The following is a 17,915-nucleotide window of genomic DNA, read 5'->3' as shown; positions in this document are numbered from 1 at the left end:
AGTCCAAAGCTGACTGTGAAGAGTTCTCTCATAGACTTTAAGATCAGAAGGGACCATCATGATCATCTAGTCTGACCTGCACATTGCAGGTTATAGAACCTCACCCACCCACTGCTGAAATAGACTACTAACCTCTGCCTGAGTTACTGAAGTCCTCAAATCATGGTTTAAAGACTTTGTTACAGTGAATTCACCATTTACACTGGTTTAAATCTACAAATGACCCATGCCCCAAGCTGCAGACGAATGCAAAAAACCTCCAGGGTCTCTGCCAATCTGACCCAGGGGGAGATTCCTTTCCAACCTCAAATATGGTGACCATTTAGACCCTGAGTATGTAGGCAAGAGTTATAGGGGGATCTCACAAAACTGGGTGACTGGCAGCAACAAAATAGCAAATTGATAAATGCAAAGTAATGCACATAGGTAAAAATAATTCCAACTACAGGTATATAATGATGGGTTCTACATTAGCTGCCACCACTCAAGAAATATCTTGGAGTCATCATGGATAGTTCTCTGAAAATTTCTGCTCTGTGTACAGCAGTGGTCAAAAAGCTTAACAGTATTTTAGGAACTATAAGAAAAGGGATAGAAAGTATAATGCCACTTGTGACAGGGTTGGGCCAGATGGCTACAGGAGAGTGATAGAAGGCAGATATATTAGCCCCAGGTTAAGCAGGTCCCTTTTCCTTGGGTGTGGTAATGGGCAGTTCCAGAACAATCAGGAATTTACTGGAACCAATTAAGGCAGACAGGCTAATTAGGACACCTGGATCCAATTAAGAAGCTGCTAGAATCAATTAAGGCAGGCTAATCAGGGCACCTGGTTTAAAAAGGACCTCACTTCAGTCAGTGTGGAGCACGCAAGGAGCTGAGAGTGAGATGGCATGCTGCTGGAGGACTGAGAAGTACAAATGCTATCTAGCATCAGGAAGAAAGTCCTGTGGTGAGGATACAGAAGGTGTTGGGAGGAGGCCAGGGAGTTGTAGCTGTCACACAGCTGTTACACAAAACACTATAGACAGCTGTGATCCACAGGGCCCTAGGCTGGAACCCGGAGTGCAGGGCGGGGCTGGGTTCCCCCCATTTCCCCCAACTCCCTATTGGATACAGGAGGAGTTGACCTGGACTGTGGGTCCCAACAGAGGGGAAGGTCCCTGGCCTGTCCCCCGACCCACTAGGTGGACAAGCAGAGACTGTGGGGATTGTTCTCCTTCCTTTTCCCCATGCTGGCCAGTGATGAGGTTAGCTGAGTGAACGGCAGGTTTGAGCCACTAGCAAGAGTGACCAAACTGAGGGCTGCCGTGAATCTCTGAGGCAAGCAATAAGCGCAGGACACACCAAGGCAGAGGAGGAACTTTGTCACACACTATATAAATCCAGGGTGCACCCACACCCTGACTACTGTTTCGTTCCAGTCCCCCATCTCAAAAAAGATATAGTGGAACTGGGAAAGATTCAGATGGTCAACAAAGATGATCACCGGTATGGAACAGCTTCCATATGAGAAGAAACTAAAAAGATTAGGGTTGTTCAACTTAGAAAAGAGATGATGGGGGGGAATATGATAGAGGTCTATAAAACCAGGAATGGTATGGAATAAATAAATACAGAAGTGTTATTTACCCTTTCCCACAATACAAAAAGAAGGGGTTGCCCAATGACATTAATAGGCAGCAGGTTTAATACAAAGAAGAGGAAGTACTTTTTCACACAGTGCACAATTAACCTGTGAAAACTCATTGCCATGAAACTTTGTGATGGCCAAAAATATAGCTGGGTTCAAAAAAGAACTGGATAAGTTCATGGAGGATAGGTCCATCAGTGGCCATTAGCCAAGATGGTCAGAGATGGAACCCCATGTTCAGGTGACCCTAAACATCTGACTGCCAGAAACAGGGAGTAGAAGACGGGGTAGATCACTCCAACTGCCATGTTCTGTACATTTCCCCCTGAAGCTTTGGTGCTGGCTGCTGTCAGAGACAGGATACTGGACTAGATAGACCATCAGCCTGACCCTGTGTGGCCATTCTTATGTGTTGTGTTTTTAGGGGCCTGATTTTCAGCACTGTGAGCAGTCGCATCTCCCACTGAAATCCAATGGGAGCTGATAATACTCAACACTTCTATTGTGTGGCTTTGGACAAGTCACTTAGGGTCCAATTTAAAAAGTGAGTGGGAGAAAGGAAAATAGAACCCAAATGTCCTGACTACCCGTCCTGTGGACTATCCGCTAAACTAGATGTTCTCACACTGTTGTCCTTCAAACATTTGTTAGTGGATTCTGAAAAGGTGGCTGGTCATAAGGTACTAACTCTTCTTGTTTCTGTCTGGTAAATCATATTAAAACATAGTATTTAGTATATTTTTAACTTTCCTAGTAGTAACTTTCTGTGTATTCAAATGTTGTAGTTGCCATAGGCATATTATGTATTTGTGAAAGGGAGAAGGAGTGGTCTTACCAGTCATAAACGAGCTAGGAGGTGTCCATGATACAATTTCTCTATTAAAATGTGTTCTGTGCTATTAAACAGTTTGAGAACTTTTGCAGTAGTTCTTATATCCTCCCTCATGACATCCCTAGAACTAACTACAGTGACTCAGAATGAGAAATTTATTCAAATGGCTATTCAAGTTTGCAAAGCCCAGTAGGAGTGTTTTCAAACAGCCTGTAAGCCTGATCTTAGCTCAGGAGGTCTTAAAATATTGGAATCTGTCCAGAGCACATTACCTTGAAGCAAAGGACAGTTCAGATCTGAGTGGTACTTCAAAGTAGTCCTCTGTCACTAATTCACCCTTCCTTCCTTCTCTCAAAATTTGGAGACTTTCATAATATTTTAGGGTATGGTATCTAGGGCCTTATATTACAAAGGTTGCTAAGGCAGTTCGAGAAATCACTAAACCTCTGCTGTAAGCGTAGTCTAATGCTATTAGCGTTTGGCAGAACTGAGGTTCTATACTACTAATTTAAGTATACTGCTTTTGGAGAATCACAGAGAACTTAATTTACCACTTTTTTTTTTCTTTCAGGCCTTGGAATGGTTACACCCATCAATGACCTACCTGGAATAGACACCACCTCATTTGTTAAGGGAGAAAAACTTACTCGTTGTAAATTAGCCAGCTTGTATAGGTTGGCTGACTTGTTTGGATGGGCACACTTAGCAAATTCCTACATCACAGTGAGTATTTTTAAGAGTAAAACTGATTAGTTGCTTCTTTGTGTTTCACCTGTATGTTTAAAATTAAACCATACAAAATTAGAATTAATTTTCCAGATGTTATTTAAGTAAATTAAATAATAAATCAGAAATCATTTTTCCTCCTTTTCAGGTAAGAGTAAGCAAAGAACAGGACCACATTCTAATCATTCCAAGAGGTCTGTCTTTTTCTGAAGCTTCAGCCTCCAATTTGGTATGTGCTTCACTTACATTAATAATAATCACAGAGACTTAGATTGTTTCCTGACAGTTTTGCAGCTACTGAAGTAGGATAGTGGCATCAGGTTTTTATTTACCTGTTCCGAAATTCACGTAAAATCATCTAGTGAACAGCAGATTAATTTTTGGGATTATACAATCGTCTGCTCCTGAACACTTCTGTCCAGTTTTTGGATCCACTTTTCACTGCTTTGGTTCCACTAAAGCTTTAATGTTGTCCAGCAAGCTTTTTGTATTTTAGCTGGGCTCCTACCTGGTCCACAAAAGGAAGTCAAATAGAATTTGTCAGCTACTTTATTAATATAACAGCAACCTCTTATCAGTAATATAGTGCTTTGATCTTCAAAGTACTTTGCATGTATTATCCACATGACATCCTTGTCAGGCATGAGACATGTATTATTATCCCCATTTCACAACTGGAAAACAGCAGAGTTAAGTAATTTGTTCGAGGTTTTTGGCCTCGAATTGGTATAAGGGCTCTTAATTCAGTGTCTAGACTACCAAATTAAGTATCTCATGGTGTGAAAGAACTGAAAAGTTTGTTACCCAAATCGTCATATCTACTGGTGAGTCTTGCTGACAATGTTTAGAAGGGAACCGAAGGTAGGTGGCACAATATGGTCAATTTCCAAAAGCAGAGCCAAAAATATAACCATAAGAACTGGATCTTATATGCTGCTTCTATTGCCTCTGTTACTCTTTCCTACCCACCCCTTAACAGTTTGGAGAGATTTTTTTATTTCCACGACTTTCATTTAAAATGCATTAATGGCAGTTATTCTGAGATCGAATCTTTGTTTTCACATTAAATTGTATTAAATTTTCAAATTCAAATTTGAGAAATTAGGAGGTTTAATTTATAATATAACACAGTACATTAATAGGGTGTAAAAATATGTAGTTCATCTGAAATGTTCAGTTTTAGCATCTATTGCTCGTAACCATTTTAGTCTGAGAATTTATTTATAGGTATATGTATGCTAAATATATCTATACAGGTTGTGCTTTGAACAGAAGCTTGTTATTTGAGGTTCTCTTGCAGGCTTTCTACTCCAGTTGAGTCTGCTTGGTGTGCTATACTACCAACTCTTCCTTTAGCTAAGGGGCAGCCAGATCAAAGAGGAATTTCTTTATCTGTTTATCATTATCTAGCCTTTACCTTTTTTAATGGCTATTTCCACCATCTGGCAAGATCTGAAACAGCAAGAGGATTTATATACTTACTCCTGGCTGCCCTAATACTTCTGAGTGTTATTTCACTGATGAATGTAATTTAAAAAAAAATCTTAGCTTGTTTAGGAGAGGTCAAACTAAGCACAAGTTTAAGATCGGATATGATCACTGCTAAATTGATTCTGTTTCCTCTCCCCTCTCCTCCCATGATGGTACCTACTGAGCTATAGGTTTTTTGGTTTGGGTTTTTTTGGTTTGTTCTTTTCAGTTGGTTCATGGCCAGTTAGTTATGGCCAACTTACTGTAGTTCCATGAGTTTCCTTTGTTTGATTGTTTTCCAGATTAAATTAAATATTTTAGGAGATGTAGTTGACCAGGGGAGTACCAATCTGAGCATCGACAATGCAGGATTCAGTCCACATGCTGCCATCTACTCCATGCGCCCTGATGTCAGATGTGTGATACACATACACACCCCTGCAACTGCAGCTGTAAGTCTGTACAGTTCCTAACGTGGCCTAAAGAGGAAACAGTTTCAAAATATAAAATATATTAAAGATGTATATTATGAATGTAGATATAGTGTGTATGGATCAAACTTTCCTCTCCACAGTTTTATACTTGTGTAACTCCATTGACTTCTGTTCAGTTACACCTCTTGACTTACACCAGTGTAAGGGGCTTATTCTTCAAGATCCTGAGTGATCTGAAGGTGCTGAGCACTTTGCTGGAATAAGCCATGCATAAAATGAGTATTGGACCACCTCAGTCAGAGTGATGGAAGAATATGTACAGTTTCGGCCAACACTTATTTAAAATCATCTCGGGACTACAAAATGTGTTCTAAGTCATGATGTAGATTACACTAATTGCATTTTTAAGAGGTTATATTATAAATGTTTTGGGTATCTCTCAAAAAGTTATAGCTAAACTAGAAGTTCAAAAAAGGGCAAAAATGAGTAAGAGGCTGGACTGAACTAACTAATGAGAGAAACAAGGAGATAAATTTATATAGCTGGCTAGAGATGAGAAAAGGAAGACATAACTGTTTACCAATATTTGAAGTGTGTAAACACCAGGAAGGAAGAAAAATTGTTGAGGGTTGATGTAGAGTGATGGGAATGAAATGAGGAAAAGATGCACTAATATCAATTGCCAGGGAAAACTTGCTTATGGTTTCATCTGTTATGTGGCATAGTCCCCCAAGTGAAGTGGTAGCAGTGCTCTCACCATATTTTAAACTAGACTGGATAAAGCAGTAGAACAGTGCCTACTCCATATTGAGACTCCTCTTGTCTAGCTAGCATATAGCCAAGACTTCACTATCATTTAAGAATATAGGTGGGACAGAGTGGTTGTGATCCAGAGGTAGAGAACCCATGTACTGGAAAAATACCATTGGGAATAATCTCCCACTCATATGGTAAACTTCTGGATGACCTAATAGTTCACTTATAACTTTGGAAGACTAACCAGGAAACTTGTGGAACATGGCACTTTTGCACAGAACCCTGGTTTAAATGTTTTTTTTCAGAATCTTAAAAGTGTTCAATTTGTTTGAAACAGGTTTCATCTATGAAGTGTGGTATCCTTCCAATCTCTCAGGAGGCTCTGATTCTGGGAGATGTTGCTTACTACGATTACCAAGGATCTCTTGATGAACAGGAAGAGAGAATTCAGCTTCAGAAGGTTCTTGGGCCAAGTTGCAAGGTAGTCAACCTTTATTCATGTTTTTCTTTAATCATTTGCATGTTCTGTACCAGTTTCTACCATTTAACATTTGTGTTTTCATTCACTAGTTGCTGGTCTTGAGAAATCATGGTGTGGTAGCCTTAGGAGAGACATTAGAGGAGGCCTTTCACTATATTTTCAATGTGCAGCTTGCCTGTGAAATACAGGTAAGAGAGATGATTCGTCGTTATTTAATTTCTGAAGGAAATACTTATGCCATAACGAGTTATTGCAATGGATAGACCTGACTCCATAGGGAGGAAGCTCCATTATTGCAAAGTATTCAACAGAATCTCTGCTATTAGACACAATATTTGTGTAAAACAGGAATAGTCAATAGGCGGATCATGGGCCAAATCTGTACTACCAGACGATTTTGAATGGACCCCAAAATATTTTTATTTACTTATTATCATTATTATTTTTTTATTTTCTTCTTTGGAATCTTAGCCTTGCAATATCCCAACAAGAAATTTGGACCTTGACAAAAAATAGACTACCTCAGTGTAGAAGTTCTGTGGAATAAAGAGGAGACTTGTTTCTGTTATAGAATGAAATTAAAAGCATGTTTCTGTTTACTTCCTTGTATGTGCACAATTAGCAATATCAAAACCACTCTGGGTATATGAGTAAGTTGGTTTAGGCATCATGTGTTGGCTTTGCTGTAGAGCACATTGTGTTCACTTGAATGAGTTTGTCCCATGGGACAGTATCCTTTATTAGAAAGCTGTCTTATTGTAGTGCAACTGTCAAGGTTCCTTCTCCACTCTGAACTCTAGGGTACAGATGTGGGGACCTGCATGAAAAACCCCTAAGCTGCTTCTTACCAATTTAGGTTAAAAACTTCTCCAAGGTACACACTTTGCCTTGTCCTTGAACCTTATGCTGCCACCACCAAGCATGTTAAACAAAGAACAGGGAAAGAGCCCACTTGGAGGCATCTTCCCCCAAAATATCCCCCCAGCCCTGTACTCCCTTTCCTGGGGAAGGCTTGATAAAAATCCTCACCAATTTGTACAGGTGAACACAGACCCAAACCCTTGGATCTTAAGAACAATGAAAAAGCAATCAGGTTCTTAAAAGAAGAATTTTAATTAAAGAAAAGGTAAAAGAATCACCTCTGTAAAATCAGGATGGTAAATACCTTACAGGGTAATCAGATTCAAAACACAGAGAATCCGTCTAGGCAAAACCTTAAGTTACAAAAAGAGACAAAAGCAGGAATATACATTCCATTCAGCACAGTGTATTTTACCAACCATTAAACAAAAGGAAATCTAACGCATTTCTAGCTAGATTACTTACTAACTAACAGAAGTTCTGAGTCTGCATTCCTGATCTGTTCCTGGCAAAAGCATCACACAGACAGACAGACCCTTTGTTTCCGCCCCCAGCTTTGAAAGTATCTTGTCTCCTCATTGGTCATTTTGGTCAGGTGCCAGCGAGGTTATCTTAGCTTCTTAACCCTTTACAGGTGAAAGGGTTTTGCCTCTGGTCAGGAGGGATTTTATAGCACTGTATACAGAAAGGTGGTTACCCTTCCCTTTATTTTTATGACAGCAACATTGCAACATGATACCATTTAATGGAAGTTATTTTGGGGGCCATTAATATTTTGCCAACTAACCTGTTGAAAGCCAGGCAATCTGGGGGGAAATGCAGATGGATCTGTAATATTACAGGGCAAATCTGGAGTCCGTCTTCTCTAAATGCAGATCATCCATGTGAAACTAACAGTGCTTTCCATGGTGGACAGAGTAAACTTCAGGAGCTTGTGTCCAGGGGTGCATACTTGTACACCCCACAGAGCATAGCTCCATGAACGTTCCCTGCAAGGCTGAACACAGTGACTAGGGCTAACACAGTTAGAAGAGCAGGAAGGTAACAGATCCATCACTCCTTACTCTGCATAGAAATGGGATGCAAAGTCTGTGGGTACCACTAGATCCTCTGTGGTCTGATTGAAGAATTCCTTCCACCCTCTGTCCTTGTGGAGATTCACAACGCCCAACTCAGTTACTTGAGCTCAATGTTGGGATGAGAAAAAGAGGATTTTCCACTACAAGCACAAAGCGGAGGAGAATGGTGTATTACTAAATAAATTAAGCAGAATCCAGAAATCACTTGTTAGTGTCTTATTAAGTAATTAATCAGACTTACAGTTGCCTTTCTCGCCAATGGTAGGGTACATCTGTGTCAAGATTAAAGATATTTCTCTGTCTTCTACAGTTAAAAGTACATTGTTGAGCACTTAATAAATAATTGAAGTTTATTGCATTTACTCCTTTTAGAGCCATAATTATTAACTGATACTGTCATTCATACAATAGGAATCATTCTCTGCATGTCTTAATGCAGTTGTCATAATTTTAGTGAGAAGAAAAGTAACCTGAAAACATAATTGTAGCCAATTTTATGTTTACAATTTTTCCATTAAATTCAGACAAGCTGAGAATTCCACACCCCATAAAATTATCTATAAACAAGCAGATTACTGTGTGTATATTGTTGCAGGTTCATGCATTAGCTGGTGCAGGTGGAATAGACAATCTTCTTATACTAGACCTGCAGAAGTACAAGCCTTTCACACACGCTGTGGCAGCCGCTGGAGGAGGTGGAGTTAATATGGGCTCCCAACAAAAATGGAAAGTTGGGGAACAAGAGTTTGAAGCTCTCATGAGGATGCTAGACAACCTGGTAGGTACACAATTATAACAATACAAATGCAACCCTTGAGAGTTCTGGGTGCCTTTTACTCCTCAACTCTTTGTGGGATTAGGCCCTAAATCAGGGGTGGGCAAACCTTTTGGCTTGAGGGCTACATCAGGGTTCCAAAACTGTATGGAGGGCCACGTAGGGAAAGCTGTGCCTCCCCAAACCCTAACCCTATCAGCGCCCTCCCAATTCCTGCCCCTTGACTGCCCCCCTCAGAACTCCTCACCCATCCAACCCCCCCTACTCCTTGTCCCCTGACCGGCCCCCTCCTGGGACCTCTTGCCCCTAACTGTCCCCCCAGAACCCCACCCCCTATGGAACCCCCCCTGCTCTCTGACTGCCCCAACCCCACCCCCTATCCAACCCCCCCCAAAGCCCCTTTCAGAATGCAGCCCTGCAAACATGGGCGGAGGACTCAGGAGGAGCAGGGGCAGCTGCACAGCTGGAGAGAAGCAGCGGTTTCCCCTTCCAAGCTCCACTACTCTCCGGCCAGCTGCGCAGCCACCCGGTGCTCCTCCTGAGTCCTCTGCCCGTGTTCACCATACTTCCGCCACCCACACCGCCTGCCTGCTCCCCTGAGGCTGCAGGTGAGCCTCCCTTCCTGCTCTCCCCTACAGTGCAGCCCCCTCCCGCTCTGGCGGCACAGCGTGCTGAGGCTGCGGGGGGAGGAGCCGGGGACTAGCCTCCCTGGCTAGGAGCTCAAGGGCCCAGCAGGATGGCCCCACAGGCTGGATGTGGCCCACGGGCCGTAGTTTGCCCACCTCTGCCCTAAGTAAAGGAATTGTCTGTTTTGATTTTCTTTATAAACTTGAAAATGAAATATGTAAATGAAAAGTAGTTTTTATTGAATATTTAATATCTCCCATATCTGAACATTTGATTTAGGACAGAATATATATATATATATATAATAAAATATTTTTTTTAAAGCTTTCTATTTCTGAAGCCTAACACAACAGAATAGTAAGAACTGGTTAAGCTAAAATTTCTGTCAGGACACTGTCACAAAGGTTAATAATTTCTCTGTATAAAGCTGTATTGCTACAACATACATTTTCAATCATCACCTTCGTAAATATACTTGGAAGCTTTCATTTTTATTTTGTTATGAATTGTAGTGTTTGTTTCTAACTTCTATCAGTTTTTATCTCTTTAATTTTTATGGACTTGGAAGAAATGAAGTTCAATACTAATTGTTCAAAATGTAACAAAATATTAATTTCAAATTAAGTTATTTTATTGATAAAGTAAAAGCAAAGCAAAAGAGGATACCAGTCGCATATTAGTGCAATGTATTAGACTCAGACATGAATTACACTATGTGCTCAAGCAGGGAGGTTAGATGCCCCCTTGCTTTCCTGTGTGGACTGCCTATATCACAGGTCACAACACAGCAACCAGGGTATCTCTCCCGGGCAATTGTTCCCCCTTTTGCATGGGTGGGCAGGGAGTTGGTAGGCAGGAGTGAGATGTGGGTGGAGCCGGGGCTCCACTGAACATGCTGGCCAACACGGCTCAGCTGGCATGGAGGGGCAGGAAAAGGACTGGTAGAACTTACTTCTTCCTGTCCATCCTCTTACACCCTCCACCCCCACCCCCAAATGGAGCAAGGGCTAAGCAGAAATCAGATGATGACTGTAGGTCACCATTTGGTCCCTGCTCTTCTTCTGTGCTGCCCCTTACTCAGGGCAGAATTCTAGAGGTCAATTTAGCTCAAATTATATTGTTACTTTCCATCAGAAGGGAAATGTTATCTTTGTTGGCTCTTGAATGGAGGAAGGAATTGACCATTATAAACTTCTATAGATTATTCTTAATCTTTCCAGATTGCACTGTTCATAAGAGAAGTGGAAAGACTGTCAAATATGTGAAAAACTGCAGTTATATGAATTTTTGACTGTCTGCTATGATGCTGACTGTAAAGGGTTTTTTATAAATCAATAAATGAAAAATATTTTGGAAAAGGATACCCCAAATCTCTTGCTTGGATGAGTGCAGATAGTTCATTTAATACATACACAGTGGTACAAAATTGCCATAGTTTCCTATTCTTTGGGCATTATTGGTTGATCTCTCTCTCTCTCTTTTTTTTTTTTTTTTAAACCTTCTCAGGGATACAGAACTGGCTATGCTTACAGGCAACCTCTAGTCAGAGAAAAACCCAGGCACAAGAGTGATGTTGAGATCCCAGCCACTGTGACTGCCTTTTCTTTCGAAGATGATACAGTTCCACTTTCCCCTCTCAAATTCCTAGCACAAAGACAACAGCGAGAAAAGACAAGATGGCTGAACTCTCCAAATACATACTTAAAAGTGAATGTGCCTGAGGAGTCTTGGAATGGAGAGACTAGTCCCAGAACTAAGATAACGGTAGGAAGCTATTTTTGATAGTCGGCTTGTTCTTACTCTACCTGAGAGAAAGTGAATTATGCAGAGTTTATATCACTAAATCTGGTCCACTTACAAAATCTTTTTTAGCTGGATCATCTAATTAGTTAAAAGCTAGCAAACAAGAAGATAGGCTTGTCTGAGATTGAATGTGGGAAAAGCTGCTGCACTGAGATGCCCTTTCTGTTTGGGGGAATTCTGGTGATAGAAAAAGGGATAGCTTTGTTCTCCACTCTTTGATTGATTTTCCTCTTCCTTATTGGTTCTTGTAATGGGAGCTTTTTTGTTGTTGCACTGCATCTAGCATACAAAGAATTACCCATGAATCAATGGCAGTGTCTCTCATTTCCCCCCCTCTATGTTGGGGCCTCTCCATCCCCACAGGAGCGCTATTTTTTTCCAAGCTAAATCAATTCCTCCGTGCTTGTTGGGTCTAGGTCACTGTCACTATCTCTGTTCAAAGACAACTGATCAGGACTTTCTTTAGAGCCCATTAATGCCACCTGTTAACATATGTCTCTGAATGATGTGCAGGACTTCCTTCTCCCAGGACTAAGTGTGTCGCCTCCACCACATTCCCAACGAGCTAGGGGAGAGATCAAGTCTCTTGCAAAGCGGTGCCTAGTAGAGGTATCCCATTTGCTATACACCTGATCCCAGTTGCATAAAAGATTAAGAGCAGCAGCACCACCTGCTGGTAGTTAACCAATTTCACTGTTCCTTTAGTTTGATAGATATACCATCAATGGCAGGCTTATATTAAACTTTGCTTAAAAAGAAAAAATCCCAATACGAAACCTGCAATTAGCAGAGATAGGAGACTATAATACAAATAGAGTAATAGGGAGAGAGAACTAATTCTGGAGCCATTAGATGCTGCATAAATGGAATAAAAAGTTCAGTGGTCTTTATCCCTTTTATACAGGATTTTTGGTAAAAGCAATTCTTTCTAAACATAATCGTATTAATATAATTTTGAAGTTCTGTATCATTTTTCAAGTGAGCTTTTCAATTTTTTACAGTCATTTAGTTAACCTGCCTTGTGTGGATATCGTGAGGTAAGTATTACATCCATTTACAAGTTTGTAAACTGGGGCACAGAACAGTTTAATAAATTGGCAATGATCTCTTAGTGAGTGACTAGCAAAGCTGCTAATAAAATCCAGGAGTCCTTGTTCCTCCTCCTAACCACTAAACCATGCTCTTTCCAATGGCCACATTCTCCCCCTTTTTTCCAACTAACATCTAGACATTTTTCTTTAAGTGGATGAAAGCTGAAGACTCCTCCAAGATTAGTGGAGGAACTCCAATCAAAATTGAAGATCCTAACCAATTTGTGCCTCTAAATACAAACCCAAGTGACGTGTTAGAAAAGAGGAATAAGGTAAGAAAGGATTAATGAAGAAATCTGTAACAATACCTTGAGTTATTTACAGGTACCAGATATATTCTAAGTCGGCTGTCAAGTGATCATTAGAAACAGTAATAAAGTGGTTTACAGAAAGCATCCTAGCTTTACCAAAATGTTTTTTTTAAGTTCCACATGCTATTGGAATTGAATAATAAAACTTGTATTATAATACCTTGATTATAATACTTTGCTGGATGATCAGCAGTTACGCTAGGAATGACAGATCGGAGATGGCCCCAAACTGTAGCACTTGGCTTAGCACAAAACTTAGTGGAAGTTTGAATCTAGATCTGAACTGAACAGCTCTGACCCATCTCTCTATGTTGTAGGTGCCCTTTCTCAAAAGACTGCAGAAATACTCATTAAAATGTTGCATAGGTAGTTTCTGGGAATTAATATTTATTTTAAATGTACATAACTAATAAATATCATGAATGTGAAAAGCAGCCATTTTCAGAAAGCTGACCTGAACTCCACCCCAGGCTTGATTATTTTGCTAGACATGTAATGCTGTTTCTGTGAAATTATGGGATTTACTTCCTTGGAGTCTTTTAGGGGTTAAAGGGCCATACTACCATCCCTGAGAACTGAATATGATTGAGAAGGAGCAACTCCCTTCCTCAAAAAGGATAAATAGAACAATGCCCTGTAATCACTCAGACATTAATTTAGACTACTGTTATCAGTCCCAGACACTAAGTTTTCTCTTCCCAGGCAGATTCACAAGCCTTACTGTCTCAGAGAGTTGGGCTAGAGTCCTGGGGTGGTTTTTTGTTTGTTTTTTTCGTTAGTTAAATACTGACAGTGTGCATCGTGGCCGTGTAGACAGGGCTGCTGGTTGAGGAAAGGAGCAATTTATTCAAGTGGGGCAAATTCTATCAATACTGCTGTGACCACACGTGGTATTGACCCATTGGCAACTGAGCCTGTGTGATTCTACCTCACAAGGAGGAAGGCAGATTGAAATGGTGTGCAGTCCCTCTGCAGAGCTCACTTCCACCGGGGTCCCATACATGGTGTCTCACAACGGGTGCAGGTGGCTGGGGTTGGGACCAGGGTAAATCTTTAGTGGTGCTGAAGTGGAGTCATAGGATCAGCAGGTACTGTGCAGTCAGAGGCAGGGGGCACCTTATCCCAGAGTAAAGCAATACGAAGTCCAGTGCTCCAGTTGTGCTCCATTGCCCAATACGTTGGCCGTACAAAGTTGATGGTGAGAAAGGGGTTTGCTATATAGGTACAATAGATGCTTCAAATAAAGTTTGTCTTTTTCCGTATAGATTCGTGAGCAAAACCGATATGACTTAAAGACAGCAGGACCACAGTCTCAATTACTTGCTGGGATTGTTGTGGATAAAAAGCCTAGTCCAGTAAGTGTACATCATGACTTGGGTTTAATTCACTGCCTTAAATGGGTTCTTTCAATCTTTCTGTCAGACTTGAAGGCTTGGTCTTCTCTTTTTAAATGTTTTTTGTTAAATGTGACATACTATATCTGGGAGATATTTTAGTCATTCACAATACAAGTTTTTATCTACAATGTTTAAAAAAAAATACATTTGGGAGGCTTCTAGTTATTCAGGCTTTGTCTACACCTAAAACACTACAGCAACACAAAATTGCAGCTATGCTGCTATAGTGCTTCAGTGTAGACTCTCACTACAGCAACAGGAGAGGTTAATCCTCTTCCCCGAGAGGTGGTAGCTAGGTCAATGGAGAACTACTCATAACTCCTAATAGGACTGTGAAACTCATTGCCATAGGACATCATTCAGGCCAAGAATTTAGCAAGATTCAGATAGGGATTGCACACTTACATAGCTAAAAAGAGTATGCAATATTCTAGCTAATGCTAACAAGAAAAGTTTTGGAAGAGAGCTAAAAACTCATGTTTCAGGATTTAAGACTGTCCCTAACTACTAGTGATTAGGATGAATCCTTCATGGTGGGACAGTGTGATGGGTTCCCCAGCATACAACTGGGACTGTGGGCCTGTTGAGCCCTCTGTCCCACCAATCTGGGGTATCCCTCTCACCCTGTGATGTTGGTAAGATACAAACCTCTGGCCGGCACTGCTCTCTCACAGACATCCACAGGCAGGGACTCACCCAACTGAGTTACATGAATGCTTCTCCCAGCCACTCATGACCCAACCAATAGAGAGGCTCCAGCCAATTCTTCCCAGCCTCACTCCCCGCCACAACTTACCACCTGGAAACACGTCTGGAGGATAAAGACTTTGAACTGGGGAGGGTGGTGGCAGTTCTAGCCTGTGTATTGAAGATCTGTGACCCATTTGTCAAGGAGCGGCACTGCTTGATTCAAATCCTACTCAGTTTGTAGAACTCAGGCTGTGAATTTATTTTATTTCTTAGATAACTAACTTTGATCTCTGTGCTTGGTACTTATAATCTCTTAAAATCTGTCTTTCTGTAGTTAATAAATCTGTTCTATATTTTACCTAAAGCAGGGTGTTTTGGTTGAAGTGCTTGGGAAATCTCAGCTCGGTTTACAAAGGCTAGGGTGTGCCCTCTCCACACTGAGGGAGGGGCAGACTGCGTAATGAACTTACATTGGCCAGGCTTCTGACCAGTGCAGGGCTGGGGGGCAGGAATTGGCTGGAGCCTCTATTGTTGGTTCATGAGTGGTTGGCAAAGTGTTCATGTAACTCAATCAGGTGTGTCACTGCCTGTGGATGTCTGTGTAAATGCAGAACCTGTCGGAGGTTTGTAGCTTGGCAACAGCATCACAGAATGAGAGGGATACCCCAGGTTTGGGGGACACAGAGCTCAGTGGTCCCACAGTTCAAGTTGCACCCTGGGCACCCCATCACAGATATATTGCCCGTCATTGGCCTACTTTAGGGTTTCTTCAACCTTCCTCTGAAGCATCTGGTGTTGGACCCTGTCAGAGAGAGAATATTGGACTACATGGAATGTTTGGCAATTCCTATGTCCTTATGAATTCAAACTAATTTCACGGGGAGGTTCTGAATGGTAGAAAGCTTCAACATCTTGTTCTTTTTCCTCTCTCAATTCATTTACTTTACAGGGCTAATCAGTTTACTCTTGATGACAAAGAATAACCCCCTTTACTCCTAGGGGAATTCTGCGCCCTGTGGGGAGTGTAGAATTCATACCTTGCGCAGATTTCTTGGCTGCCCTGTAGAAAAATGGGGAAGCAAAGATATCTGTGGGGAACATATGCCCCTTCCGCAGCAGTATCCATTTGGTGTTCAACTTCCTACTGCCTTCTCTTTGGATATGGGACCCCCTCATATCCTTGCTACTCATACGTACCTGTCAGAAGCTCAACACTAGTAACCAGTCTAGCTGGAGGGGCTACCTGTCAGCAATGTGGCAGCGAAGTGCAGCAGGCCAGCATCCAGACTGGAGGACTCTTTTGCAGAAATAGGTCCAAATCTCCTCCTCAGGGAGTGAATAATTTTTACTGATGCGGCTTTTAAGAGCTCACATGATCTACGTAAACAGATGGAAAATGTGAGCTCTTAAAATGAGATGGAAAACTAACATTAGATACACTTGTATTCTAACCAAGTGCATAGATAGTGCGAGCAGCTATTTTTTTTTTTGCATGGTCACTTTTCACTTGATCAAAACAGCATAGATGCGTAGCTCTCCATTAGCCTGGGTACAATGACTTTGTTTTAGGGTGGTAGTTTTCTTTTCACTTTTTTATAACTAAATTTATAAACCAGTCAGACCCAGAAATAGAAAGCTGTAGTACATATTAGTAATTTATTATCCTGCTAACCATATTTGTAGCTATTAGCAATGTGATAAATTACAACATTGGCCTAATTCATGTAAAATTAGCCACACTAGAAGTCATCTCTCAATTTTGTTTTAGTTGTTCCCAATATATATATTTTTAATACAGTTACAATAAAAACTATTTATGGAATCTCCATCATTAGGGATTTTTAAGAGCAGGCTGGACAAACACCTGTCAGGGATGGTCTAGATAATACTTAGTCCTGCCATGAGTGCAGTGGACTGGACTACATGACCTCTCGAGGTCCCTTCCAGTTCTGTAATTCTATTCTATGATTCTATTTGCAACAATGTATATGATTAAGTATTTGTAAATGTGTGATGTCTAGTTTGTTCTTGCTAGTTCTTATTTTCGTATATGTATGTGTGTTGTATATTTGTATTTTAATCATTCTTTTCCACCTGTAACTTCTGTGATAGCAAAAAGAGTGTGAGATTAAAATGAGTAAGACTCACATAATCATATTCAACTGTAGTAAAGAAATTTCATGAATCATAGAAGATTAGGGTTGGAAGAGACCTCAGGAGGCCATCTAGTCCAACCCCCTGCTCAAAGCAGGACCAACCCCAACTAAATCATACCAGCCAGAGCTTTGTCAAGTCGGGCCTTAAAAACCTCTAAGGAAGGAGATTCCACCACGTCCCTAGGTAACGCATTCCAGTGCTTCACCACCCTCCTAGTGAAAAAGTTTTTCCTAATATCCAACCTAAACCTCCCCCACTGCAACTTGAGACCATTACTGCTTGTTCTGTCATCTGCTACCACTGAGAACAGTCTAGATCCATCCTCTTTGGAACCCCCTTTCAGATAGTTGAAGGCTGCTATCAAATCCCCCCTCACTCTTCTCTTCTGCAGACTAAATAAGCCCAGTTCCCTCAGCCTCTCCTCGTAAGTCATGTGCCCCAGCCCCCTAATCATTTTTGTTGTCCTCTGCTGGACTCTCTCCAATTTGTCCACATCCTTTCAATAGTTGGGGGCCCAAAACTGGAGGCAGTACTCCAGATGTGGCCTCACCAGTGCCGAATAAAGGGGAATAATCACGTCCATTGGTCTGCTGGCAATGCTCCTACTAATGCAGCCCAGTATGCCATTAGCCTTCTTGACAATGAGGGCACACTGTTGACTCATATATCCAGCTTCTCATCCACTGTAATCCTCAGGTCCTTTTCTGCAGAACTGCCGCTTAGCCAGTCAGTCCCCAGCCTGTAGCAGTGCATGGGATTCTTCCGTCCTAAGTGCAGAACTCTGCACTTGTCCTT

The 17,915-nt window shown here is 41.3% G+C and overlaps 1 protein-coding gene across 15 annotated transcripts in view; it reads left to right on the top strand.

Moving 5' to 3' along the window:
* Positions 1-17,915, top strand: part of ADD3 (adducin 3) — a 197,559-nt gene that overhangs the window by 155,593 nt on the left and 24,051 nt on the right. For all 15 annotated transcript variants that reach the window (XM_048856060.2, XM_048856055.2, XM_048856064.2 and 12 more), the window contains 9 exons: positions 3,034-3,185; positions 3,337-3,417; positions 4,961-5,110; positions 6,186-6,329; positions 6,419-6,517; positions 8,865-9,047; positions 11,178-11,435; positions 12,718-12,837; positions 14,142-14,231. In XM_048856060.2, the coding sequence (XP_048712017.2) occupies positions 3,034-3,185; positions 3,337-3,417; positions 4,961-5,110; positions 6,186-6,329; positions 6,419-6,517; positions 8,865-9,047; positions 11,178-11,435; positions 12,718-12,837; positions 14,142-14,231 (1,277 nt within the window). The remainder of the gene's footprint in view (positions 1-3,033; positions 3,186-3,336; positions 3,418-4,960; positions 5,111-6,185; positions 6,330-6,418; positions 6,518-8,864; positions 9,048-11,177; positions 11,436-12,717; positions 12,838-14,141; positions 14,232-17,915) is intronic.

The sequence above is a fragment of the Caretta caretta genome, chromosome 7 (genome assembly GCF_965140235.1).
Source record: "Caretta caretta isolate rCarCar2 chromosome 7, rCarCar1.hap1, whole genome shotgun sequence".
In the NCBI taxonomy this organism is placed as follows: domain Eukaryota; kingdom Metazoa; phylum Chordata; order Testudines; family Cheloniidae; genus Caretta; species Caretta caretta.
This window is presented reverse-complemented; position numbering and strand designations above follow the sequence as displayed.